Source organism: Macaca thibetana, chromosome 18, assembly GCF_024542745.1.
Source record: "Macaca thibetana thibetana isolate TM-01 chromosome 18, ASM2454274v1, whole genome shotgun sequence".
Lineage (NCBI taxonomy): Eukaryota > Metazoa > Chordata > Mammalia > Primates > Cercopithecidae > Macaca > Macaca thibetana.
In genome coordinates, this window is record NC_065595.1 from 14,198,457 (window position 1) to 14,211,924 (window position 13,468).

Below are 13,468 nucleotides of genomic sequence, written 5' to 3' on the forward strand. Positions count from 1 at the left end.
ATTATCAATAGTCTCAAAGATCTTAGCATTAGAATAAAAAACATTAAAGTGGAGAATTTATTTAATATGCTAAATGTCTCCAACAACTATTTGCCTCACAGAAAACCACAAATAATTTAGGGATCTAGTTATAACCTAGGCCTTCTCTATCTGTTTTGAAAAAACGTGGGCCACAAAAGTTTCTATCATTCAAATATTTATCATTTCTGAATTATAAATTCTGCAGCTTCCCCTATAGATATATTTATTTATTTATTTAGACAAAATCTACTCTGTAGCCCAGGCTGGAGTACAGTGGTGCAACCATGAGCTCACTACAGCCTCAACCTCTCAGGCTCAAGTGATCCTCCCATCTCAGCCTCCCAAGGAGCAAGGTCTACACACGTGGGCCATGTGCCAAGCTAATTTTTGTATTTTTTTTAGAGACACGGTCTCATTATGCCTCCAGGGCTGGTCCCTAACTCCTAGGCTCAAGCAATTCTCCTGCCTCAGCCTCTCAAAGTATTAGGATTACAGGCTTGAACCACACACCACGTCTGGCCCCCCTTCTAAATTGTGTGTATTTGTTAATAACTATAATTCCCACTTAGATCTCACTAAATAGCATATATATATATGGTAATTTATGATGTTATAATTTCCTTATGTCTTCCATTTATTCATTTATGCATTTGGCAATTATTCTTGAGCACCTGCAAGTGACATACTATTTCAGGAAATACATTACATAAACAATTTTTTTAAACTTGCAACTGAAATAATAAATATTGAGGAAGAAACTAAGAAGTTGTTATGAAGGAGGTCAGGGTATGTTTGCAGAAAGGTATTGACTTGAGAAGACATGGGATGCTTTGGCAAAGATGAGGTTTAGACTGACAATCCAGAACAGTCCTGTTGGTTATTACATTTCTTAATGACAAGGACTTGGGATCACCTAGTATTAAAGGGGTTTCCTATTTCTACCAGTCCCTCTGGACATGCAAAAACCTTAAGTTGTTGTATAAAGCATTAGCTAATGTATAAAGTTGCTTGAGAAAAAAAATCCTTAGGTAAGAAAAATAAAGAAAATACAGATACTTTTTAGAATGAGAAGTGTAAAATATCTCTGCCTTAGTAATGTGGGAGGGCTGACTGAGTCAAGAGAAGAAAGGCCCTAAAAGAAGTCTGAGAGGACACACTATTTGATGTTGTGGATTGACTGGCCCAGGGACTTGAGAAATGCAGTTGCCTGAGTTCATTGGAGGCTGAACTAGAAGTGTGAGGATAGGGGATTTCCTAATCATGAACCACCACCAACTACAGTGCAACTTCTGACGCCATTAGTGGTGTGTGGACTTAGAACAATCTCTCTAGCTTCTGCAAAATACAGCCTAAAATACTTGGCTACCTTTAGCGTATGTTGGAGTGAACAATTAGAGAGATCACTTCCATATTTTTGCTGCAACAGCAGTTAAGCCTCTGCCCCATCCACTTACTATGCTGACAGCTCTGTATCTCAATATCCAGTCTCAAACTAGTTCCTGAGATTTGTGTACACTGCTTTATAGATGCCTGTACCATCACTAATACAATCTCGATATATTTATGAGCAAATTTATCAACCTTTTCCCCAAATTACCCCACCTTCTGAACTTTTCTCTTTGCAGGATGTAATATTTAAAATGTAGTTTACCTTCTTTCCTTAATTCTCAAACAAATATGTAAAGTCATATAGTGGCAGAAACTTCCATTTGCATACCTAATAATTATATTTCTCTTACGTCCTGTTAAGAGAACTGTGCTTTTGTTAGAGTCAGCCATACGTCCAGCTGAGAAACTATATTTGCTAGCTTCCCTTGTAGATGTGGTGTCTTTTTATTTACGTTTTGGGAAATGAAGTACAAAATACATTTTTAGCCTACAGCCTAATTGAAAAACTCCTTAAAGCATGAGTGATAGTTGTTAATTTATCTGGTATTTGATTTCTGCCCTTCCCCTTTCTCTCACCTGAGGGATAAACACAATGGAAGAGATCCAGAAGCCATATTGTAAATAAGCGGTGACAAGTGCTTAAAAAATGAAGCCAAGGCTCTTGATGGCATTATACTGCCAAGGTGTCAGTCCTTGAGAGCATAGCTCCAGACTTCTCATTAGTATGTCATTAGTGTTAAGCTTTGCTGCTACTAGCCAAGCACAATTTCTAACTAACGCAAGCATATGTTATGATTGAGGTTATTTCAGTACTGGACTCTAAAATTTCACAGTTGGGGGTTGGATCCAAGATTTAGAATCATGACTATTTGAACCAGTTTTCCAGCATACTATGTTGCATATACATTAATTGTAGTTTCAGCCACCTACATCTCTATAATTCAGCTTCTATTTGTTTTTATCCCCCTCTGCTTTCCTATCTAAACTCAAAACCAGTCAAACTGATGTATTAATTGGTGAACAAATATATACCACACACATCTCCAATTCTGTGCCTTTTCTCATGTTGGTCATTCTGTGTCCCTGTTTTTCTTCCTTTCCAATTATTTTAGTCCTGCTATTCCTTGAAGACAAACTAGTAGCATTAAAGCAGCATGCCTTTCCAATTACATCAGAAGTCATGCTTTTTAAAGAAAACCTGCAGGGTGTGTGATCCGTGGAGTTTACCGAATGTTCCTTGTGCTACACCACCAGGAACCAAAGACTGAGGATTAAGGGACAGTGTTTCTGGCCATGACCCTGTCACTAACCTACTGTACTAATTGGGGCTTTTCATCTGTGCTTTTTCTGTTTCTTCATTTGTTCAATGAGAAAGGTTTACAAGATTAATTATCATTTTCAGATCTAACACAGAATTTTTTTAAATGAGTTTTCATGTGAGATCTCTTCTACAGCTACATAACAAGAAGGTTTCTGCGAAAGACCGTATCTCATACATCTGTGTGTCTTCAGTGTCTGAACATCTGTTACAAAATGAATTCCCTAATGAATACCGGTGATTATCCTGCAGCTATTTGATAAGCTAAAGAGATCAATTAAAATGTTCTTCTTTATATTCACAGGTAGCATTCTTATCACCAGCTATTAATTTGCATATCAGTGTTCGCAAACAGAAAGTGGGGGGGAGTGAGCTAGATTAACACAAATATATCATCAGTACTCCCAAAGTGGCAAAAGATAATGTAATAAAAAAGCATCAGCAAGTTTAATAAATTGAAATAGATGAATAATTTGAATTGAAAATTTAATCTACTATAAAGTTTGTCAGTATGCGTGTGGGCATTTGCGTGTGTCTATGTGGATTGCTGTAAGGATCGTACAGGTTTGATATAGACCTCACTAAAATCCTGGAACCATATTTTCTAACTATGTGGCCAGGGATGTATTTATTTCTAAGAACATAGTAATAATAATGCTTGCCTCTTAGGAATTTAATGATAAGTAAACTTCAAAATAAACTATTGAGGCCGAGCCCTGTGGCTCACACCTATAATCCCAGCATTTTGGGAGGCCGAGGTGGGTGGAATGCTTGAATTCAGGAGTTAGAGACCAGCCTAGGCAACATGGCAAAGCCCCAGCTCTACAAAAAATTAGTTGGCTGTGGTGGTATGTGCCTGTTGTCCTAGCTGCTGGGGAGGCTGAAATGGGAGGATCACCGGAGCCCAGAAGGCGGAAGTTGCAGTGAGCCATGATTGTGTCATTGTAATCCAGCCTGGGCAATAGAGTGAAGACTTGTTTCAAAAAAAAAAAGAATAAAAATGAACTATTGATTTCTGAACTTAATGATAGCAGACACCTTGCTCACCCCTCTTCTGACTACGTCAACACAATTTTCCTTTAGGGTTTTAAACTTTTTCAAATCTCATATGCAATCTTCATGGCACTCAAGATGTCCAGAACGTTTTGGAGAAGACACGGCCACATATATCAATATATGCAAAAAAACAAAAACAAAAACAAAACCTCTGCAGCAAATGTGAATCTTAAACAGAGAGCTGCAAGAAAAGAGTTGCAGCTGATTCATCACAGTTGCCACATTCTGAAGAGCCTGCTACAAGTATTTACAGAGGAACCCTACTCCTCCTTTTCTGAAGATTGGTCATTCAACTTTTTCCTTTGATTCTTTGAGCTATACCCAATTATTCCAATAAACTTCTCTTTTTTTAATTAACCATGGCCAATTTCTGTTGATTATGGTTAAAGAATGTTAAGAGGACAGTACATGATAAAAAGTAATATTCCCTAACTTTTTAACCCCATGAATAATTCTCTACCATTTACACCAAGAACATTGAATTTTTGTATTCCTTTATTAATGTGACTTTTCATTAAGTGTTTTATTTAATAAATTATACATTATATTTTTAATATACGTGTGTGTGTGTGTGTGTGTGTGTGTGTGTGGCAGGGCATCACTGTGTCACTGAGGCTGGAGTGCAGTGGCATCATCTCAGTTCACTGCACCCTCCACCTCCTGATTTCAAGAGATTCTTCTGCCTCAGCCTCCCAAGTAGCTGGGATTACAGGCATGCACCACTACACCTGGGTAATTTTTGTGTTTTTTGTAAGGACAGGGCTTCACCACATGGGCCAGGCTGGTCTCAAACTCCTGGCTTCAAATGATCCACCCGCTGTGGCCTCCCAAAACGCTGAAATTACAGATGTGAGCCACCGTGCCCAGCCCTCAATAAGTATTTTAGATATGAAAAATACTGTAAGAAACAAATCAGAACAAATGTAATTTTCAATGAATTTATTTTACCTGGAGTCTTCCAAAAAGGTAACTAAGAAAGGCTTTGCTGACAGCAGAGCTTTGTAATTCTACAGCAGTATAATAAAACATGAAAAAACGGCCGGGGTGGTGGCTTATACCTGTAATCCCAGCACTTTGGGAGGCTGAGGCAGGTGGATCACCTGAGGTCAGGTGTTCGAGGCAAGCCTGGCCAACATGGCGGGACCCTGTCTCTATTAAAAATACAAAAATTAGCCAGGCATGGTGGCGGATGCCTGTAATGCCAGCTACTTGGGAGGCAGGGGCAGAAGAATTGCTTGAACTTGGGAGGCGGAAGTTGCAGTGAACCAAGATTGCACCACTGCACTCCAGCTGGGCAAAAGGAAAGAGAAAGAGAAGAGAGAAGAGAGAGGAGAGGAGAGGAGAGGAGAGGAGAGGAGAGGAGAGGAGAGGACAGGAGAGGAGAGGGGAGGGGAGGGGAGGGGAGGGAAAGGGGAGGGGAGGGGAGGGGAGGGGAGGGGAGGGGAGGGGAGGGGAGGGGAGAGGAGAGGAGAGGAGAAAAAGATGGCTCAAATAAATTAGGCATTTCCTAGAAACTTTAACTCTACAAAAATTATCTCTGGATAGTAAGTACACTACTCTAACACTTTATGTTTTCACCAGACATGAACATATACTCTCTTTTTCCATTTTTAGTGGTAGTTATGCTAAAATGAGCAGCATTTGAAATAGAGTACAGCTTATAGTCTTCTCACAGATTTAATATCTGCTACTTTTTAAGTTAATCAGTTTTACTGCTGCTATTATTTTTCTGTATGTTATGTTATCAGCTTGCTAATTTTCTTAGAATAAAATAGATATTCACAAATAATTTAGATTTCATATGTGCACATAAATGCATTAATACAAGCTACTCAAAAAATACACATTGAATTATTCAAATACTTCAAATATGTTCACACTAGTCACAAAAAGGAATTTCTGATATACTATTACCAGTTTTTATGTGAGGGTATACAATACCAGGAATGCTGAAAAAGCCCACAGGTAAATATTATCCAAGAATCCTTTAACATAAATATAAACATATTTCTATAATTAGATTATTAGAAATGCTTAAAATGATGCCTAGTACTTTTTCTTTTCCTATATTCATATCTGATCTTATTTGTAATAATATCATGTTCCATTTCATTGGTCATTTTTAGCATAGGAACTTTGGGTTTGCTGTGATGCCTGCAGAAATGAATTTGCTTATTTCATAATTTAGTACTAGGCTTTTAAGATATAACCAAATAAAACATAAATGTATTTTGCATGATGTTTTCTTGGCTTGTCCAAATCTTGCCATCCCTTGAAGCCCTACTTACCCTACCTCTCCTTCACATGAAATCTCACAGCCTGAACTTGGAGTGCTGATTATTTATCTTACAGTTTGCCATATTACAGTGCTGGCATATTTTTCCCCATATTGTTTAACTTTTATGAGATCTTATTACTTCATCCAGATTATAAGTTCCTTGAGGTCAGAGGAAATGTTTTATTTATCTTTGTTTTCTCATTAGCATTTCCCCAGTGCCTTGCATAACACAGGTTTTTAATGAATGCCAGTTCAGTCATTGATCAGTCTGCCAATCACAGAAGTGAAGTTTCTATCATTCAGAAACATGACCAGAATCAACAGACCACAATCTGTCCTTCCAAGTTCAAGAGATAAAGCCCAATATTGAGTACTTAGGGCCAAAATACATGATGTGATAAACAGCTACTTATCAAATAACAAGCCAGAAACATGCTTGCCCTCAATTACCCATTTTTCCTAAAAAAAAAAAAAAAAAAAAAAATTTCCTCTAAGTATTCTCAAGTATCAACTAACTTCCACCCTTGGCTTTGACTGCAATTTTGGTTTACACATGGTTTTATTTCCACATATCACCCCCTGCCACAAAAGGACAGTACGGTGTACATGAAATAGTGGTTTACTGGACTTTCGGCTTAATCTTTCCATCTATGACAACTACACTTGTGAACATCAAAATGCTCAGGTTCCAATAGTCATGTAGGTGCCCCAGTCTTTTTTTAAGGAAAAAGCAGATTCACAGAGAAGAGTTATGCATAACCTTTGGTTGGTACTTCAGTAAAGTAGGTAGACATTTTAAAATGCTGTGGGCCGGGCGCGGTGGCTCAAGCCTGTAATCCCAGCACTTTGGGAGGCCGAGACGGGCGGATCACGAGGTCAGGAGATTGAGACCATCCTGGCTAACACAATGAAACCCCGTCTCTACTAAAAATACAAAAAAATTAGCCGGCCGTGGTGGCGGCGCCTGTAGTCCCAGCTACTCGGGAGGCTGAGGCAGGAGAATGGCGGGAACCCGGGAGGCGGAGCTTGCAGTGAGCCGAGATAGCGCCACTGCACTCCAGCCTGGGCGACAGAGCGAGACTCCGTCTCAAAAAAAAAAAAAAAAAAAAAAAAAAAAAATGCTGTGCAAAGCAGGGATCATGTAAGAAGACAATATCAACTTTGCCTTGTGGGGGGCAACTAAATATATATTTTCTAGAATTTTAACTTATTGCCTCATATATCAGAAAATATTACAAACATAAATGACATATGCTAAATTTCAGTATTATACAACAAAGAATGTCAATAAATTCAAAACTAATCATCCTATTGGCTATACTGTTTTACAAGTCAAACCCTACTGGTCTAATTTTAAACAATTACAACAAAACAAAAAATGCTTTTTCATTCCTCAAAGAACTACAATATTGCTAAAGGTGTAACACACAAAGCTCACAATTGTTAAGGCTCCTCATGCCCCATCTCAATCTGGAGATTCACTTTTCCTAGTACCTCAGAAAACTGTGCTATTTATTCATCCATTAACATATGTTTTATTATGTTAAACATATATTGTGAGACAGGATTTACATTTTGATAGTTATTGGAGTGCCTAATGCAAATACGTGTTTATATTCATCAAAAAGCCCTACAATATGTTATATCTTTTGGAATATGTGTGAGTACAAGACAACCTGCAATATAGATTGCCAATATGGTTGCGTATAAAATGCTATGTCTCTTTTACTGACTTCATTAATCTCAGAATTAAAATGGCATGAAAACACAATAACCTATAATAATAGCAATACATAATGATAATACATGGTAATATTTAAGTCATGATTCACAGTTTAAAAGCTTCATTTACTTTCTCTCTCTTAGTCAATCATCAGAAAATCCTGGGATAAAGCATCAGTTACTTTTCCTTTTTGCTGGCTAATACAAAAACATAGGAAGCAAGGTGACATCTCCTAGGTCATTCCACAAACAGCAGTGCTGGGAAGGAAACCAGTCTTCAAGAGAATGCATGAGAGTAATGCAGACTCAACAAATTATAAAATAAAGAGACTGACCTCTTAAGGGATATTATATTAAAGGATAGAGGAAGAGAAGTATGAGAAAGACAAATGCAGAAAAAAAAAGGTGCAAATAATTGTGCTGACCTTATGAAAATCATGTAAAAACTTTCAAGTATGTAAGTATTAAACGTGACTCAAGAAATTAATTCTACAAATGCAAAAGAAATATCCATATATTCAAAATAAAATTTTAATTCACTAGGGACAAAGTCTGTCTATTTCTCTATTTGTGAGATAACAATGTAAGCTAATACTAACTTGAACTTTCAGGTCACTGTCATTACTCTTAAGGAAATGAAAGTGGGGTAAAAAATATGGTGCTGGGTAGGTACTCTTTCACTGATAAAGACCACAGAGATTTTTACTTCCCAAATCAGAAGTTCAGCCTTTGACCTCTGTGCTTCAGAGAACAGACCTGGAGCTCGCTTCATCTCTCTCTAGTCACTACTTGCTCTTTCTCAAGTCACCTTCCACTTGGGCCCTCTATTCCTTCTTCTTCTTCAAATTACTATACAATAATATTGACTTTTTTTTCAACAAAAATACTATAAAAAGTGAAATATTTTCTATGAAAGGCTTCAACAGAATGACAACAAGGGACTGGGTAATAGAAGAATTTGAACACGATAAAAATATCAATGCAATCAATGAAAATATTCTTAAATCCTTTCATTTTACTCATTCATTTATTTTAGAGACAGGGGTCTCACTATGTTGTCCAGGCTGGAGTGCAATGGTTACTTACAAGTGCAATTGTAGCTTACTGCAATCTAGAACTCCTGGTCTCAAGTGATCCTCCTGTTTCAGCCTCCCAAGTAGCTAGAACTACAGGCATTTGTCATCCCACCTGGCTCCATCATTCATTTTAGTAGTAAATTATAATATATATTAATGTCTTTCTTTCTCCATATCTCCAACTTTATGAAAGCATGTCTCTCTTTCCATTAAATTAAATGATTCAAGCAAAAACCAAATTGTCCTAAGCAGCTAATCTATGCCAGTAATTGTGCTGTGGTTGATTGTTCATGAGGGCAAGAGATTTAAGGTTTCACTAAGAGATGGAATGCTATAACAAAACTCACACTCATGTTTGCCCAAATTAATATAACTTGGTATGTGGGGCTGAACTGCAGTCAGGAAATTTTCTTGACCATGAAGGCAGGGCAATTACAGAGAAGAGGGGAAGGCTTATTCTATCTGCTATATTTGTGATTCATAAATATTCTTGTGCACAGATTATATTCTCAGAAATGGTCTATTATCACCACATTAAAAACACTATAATCATCAATACATTCTGAAATTGCTGTCTAGATAAGGACATAATATGTATGATTTCATTTTTTAAATAACTATTATTCTATACCAATCCTTTACAAGGTTTTATATATATGTGTATGTGTGTGTATATATATGTGTATATATATGTGTATATATATACATGTATATATACATATATACACACACATATAGATATATATACACATATATACACACACATATATACATACATATATGTATATATACTACTTTAAAATATATGTGTGTGTGTATAAATGTATATAATCACTTTATTAGTTTAGAAAGAAACATTATGGGCTTTTTTAAACCAAGAAATATTAAGTAATTTTCATGATAATTTAGAGTCAAAGTCCAGACTTATTTCAAAAGTTAGCTGAAAAGCACTTACCATTGTTAAATATTATTTAAATCTAAAAATCTGTAGATAGCTTATAATTGAACATATCTGAATATAAAATAATCATTGTTTTCTTTTTCTTTTTTTACCTTATAGTCTTTGTAATCAAAATCAAACCTTTATGTTGAAAAGTGAAGTATTTTACTTACAAACCCAAATAAGACATACAATACAATAGACATTTTATTTCAATTATATTCTATTTTTTATAATGTTAACTTAAACAAATAAGTCTCACAGAAACACAGAAACACATGTATACACACAAAAACACATGTAGATCTCAGATTATAAATTATAGCTAAAAAGTGCAAAATGTAAGGCTGACATATTTTGAAATGCTTACATATCACCATTGTGTCAGCATTAAAGATATTATCTGGCTATAACAGTGTCTAGCCTTGATACAAGACTACTGAAAGGATATTCTTAATAGTCTTTACATGTGGATAGTTTTTTTTTTAATTTTTTAAGTGGAAATATTAAACTGAACAAATATATACTGTTCAAGTAGACCAATATCAATAAAATGATTTGTTTTCAAATTAGTCCCTAATTTGAATTGCTGATACAATTATTTTTCTAACATATGCACATATCCTACAACTAAAACATGCATCACTTCATTTTTGAACATGCTTTGCTTTAAAATAGGTTCAGGATAATTATTTGAATAGAAACATAAGCTATGGCTTGTAGATAATAATGGATGCCTAAAAATATGGCTCAATGATAATGGCCTTGATAATCAGATGACGATTTTGAGTTAGTAAAATGTTATGTTTCTAATCCTGTTTTACCTCTGCTGTTATAACTCTCTCTCTCTGTATATATATATATATATAGTTTTTTATTTGTTATGAACAAAGAAGCATCATAGCATAAAACAAGAGTTGTGAATAAAGATGCACTGTTTGTAAAACCATAGAAAAGGAGAGCAATGACTTTTTACCTCACAGGGCTATTGGAAGAATCTGGGTCATGAGCTGCTACAGTACCAATGATATTCCCAACCTGGGTAGCTTCTGACACCTCCATAGGGTACAAGGGTGAAGAGAACACAGGGGGCTCATCCACATCTTCCACAATTATCTTCACGGTTGTTGTGTCGCTGAATGGACCCAAGCTTAGAAAGCGGGGGTCGGCATCTTTATTTGCAGCTTCTATCCGTAGTGTGTAACTTGTTTTGGCTTCAAAATCCAGTTCCTGTAAAGAAAGTCATTAGGAAAATTAAATTACCAGTTAAATAGTCAGCAAAGCAGAGCCTTTTCATTTATGAATGTCAATAAGCACAGGAAAGACTGTGTCATGTAAATGCACCATCAGCATTCAAAAATAATAAATAACAATGCCAATCAGAATTCTTGCTGCTTTCCTGGCTCACAAACAATGGTTAGTGCTTCTGAATCAACTTCATCCACTCTGCTGCTATACGCTGCATGAACAGACAGATATCAGTCTTTGGAATATTATTTGAAAGAAAAACGGGTCAAATTTATATTTTTCCAACAGGGACTTTCAATGTAATATTCTTCCACCATGTGATTTAACTGTACTACCCAGGGTGTACTTTAAAAATTAAGAAAAACATCACTTTCTATTGAATTTCTCATTTAAAGGTCAGTGATTTTGGGGACTACATTAGGATTCTGAGTTTTCAGGGCACTCAAAGTGTGGTTGCAGGGGCAAGTGTGCCATCCTGAGGTTGTTCAGTCTGCAAACATGGCCAGTTCTTCTCCATGAAGCACCCATCATGTCTGCCTTCACTATTCCTCCATCAAAATATACTAGATTATTGGGGGAACCAGCCCCCAATATTTCAATGTAGGTTCTTTCTATTTTCCCTAAGTGTCAGCCAATCTGAGAAATAAAGAGAAAGAGTACAAAGAGAGAAATTTTACAGCTGGGTCTTTGGGGGTGTCATCACATATTGGTAGGACCGTGATGATGACCTTGAGCCGTAAAACCAGCAAGTTTTTATTAGGGATTTTAAAAGGGGAGGGGGTGTATGAACAGGCAGTAGGTCACAAGGAATCACATGCTTCAAAGGGCAATAAAGATCACAAGGCCAGACAAAATTAGAATTACTGATGACGGTCTCTGTCCCACTGTGCAGGCATTGTCTTGATAAACATCTTAACAGGAAACCGGGTTGGAAAGCAGACAAACCGATCAGATTAGAATTTACCAGGCTGGAATTTCCCAATCCTAATAAGCCTGAGGGTACTGCAGGAGACCAGTGTGTATTTCAGTTGTTATCTCAACCGCATAAGACAGACAATCCAGAGCAGCCGTCTATAGACCTACCTCCAGGAATGCATTCCTTTCCCAGAGTCTCAATTATTAATATTCATTGCTGGGAAAATAATTCAGTGATATTTCTTCTACTTACACATCTGTCTATAGGCTCTCTGCAAGAAGAAAAATATGGCTCTATTCTGCTTGACCCTGTAGGCAGTCAGACCTTACAGTTATCTTCCCTCATTGCCTGAAAATCGCTGTTGTTCTGTTCTTTTTCAGAGTGCACTGATTTCATATTGTTCAAACACACATATTTTACAATCAGTTTGTACAATAGTGGTCCTGAGGTGATGTACATTCTCAGTGTATGAAGATAACAGGATTATGAGATTAAAGTAAAGACAGGCATAAGAAATTATAAGAGTACTGACTGGGGAAGTGATAAATGTCCATGAAATCTCCACAATTTGTGTTCTTCTGCCTCAGCTCCAGCCTTGGGGTCTCCGTTCGAGGTCCCTGACTTCCCACAACACTAGATCTCTATTTTAGGAGGTTAACAGTTATATCTCAGAATCTTTACACTGTATCTAATTTTCCAACAGGATTTACATGCTACAATTTTCCTAAAAATTAGTGACCAACTCAAACCACATGAGAGCTGAAAAAGGTTATAAGGACAATTAAACTAGTTGCACTAGCACAACATCATCTTTGAAAAATAAAAATCATACACACAACATGTAGACGTTGTTTGTGACAATAACATGCTCCTTTTTCTTCAGTGGATACAGAAAGTAACAGCTTTTTATGACTTTCAATTTCAGTCTCACCACTGCAAAACTGTCTCCAAATTCTTTTTACATTTAATGATGTAAAACAAAAAGAATTAAAAAGTTAAAAAAAACTGCATAGGAATACTGCAAAATATAATACATATTTTACTTAGTTGTCAGTATATAAAAATAAAACATTATGAAATGTGAGCTAATATGTAATACTGAGAATTGTAATTCTAATTCATTCACTATATGTTTGGGTGTACGTATGTGTATATATGCAGGCACACATTTATTCCAACTTAACCCACAAAGGATGTGATAACCAAAATAAATAAAACAATATAGTTACATAAGTATAAAATAGGTATAAAATAGGATATATATACACATACTGTATTGTGTATCATATATCCCATACTGTGTACAGTGCATATTCACTTTGCTACATAAAATATAACACATATACACACACATATACACATTTTATATATAAAAATATATGTATACACATTACATATATATACACATATATGTGTGTACATATATACACATAAGAATATATACATATATATGTATGTTTGCACACAAATATTAAAGAGATCCCATGGTTTATCTCTCAATAAG

General features: G+C 36.0%; 1 protein-coding gene across 2 annotated transcripts in view; it reads right to left on the reverse strand.

Annotated features, from left to right (window-relative positions):
• Positions 1 to 13,468, reverse strand: part of CDH7 (cadherin 7) — a 133,327-nt gene that overhangs the window by 30,251 nt on the left and 89,608 nt on the right. For both annotated transcript variants that reach the window (XM_050767170.1, XM_050767171.1), the window contains exon 7: positions 10,777 to 11,030. In XM_050767170.1, coding sequence (XP_050623127.1) covers positions 10,777 to 11,030 — 254 coding nt within the window. The remainder of the gene's footprint in view (positions 1 to 10,776; positions 11,031 to 13,468) is intronic.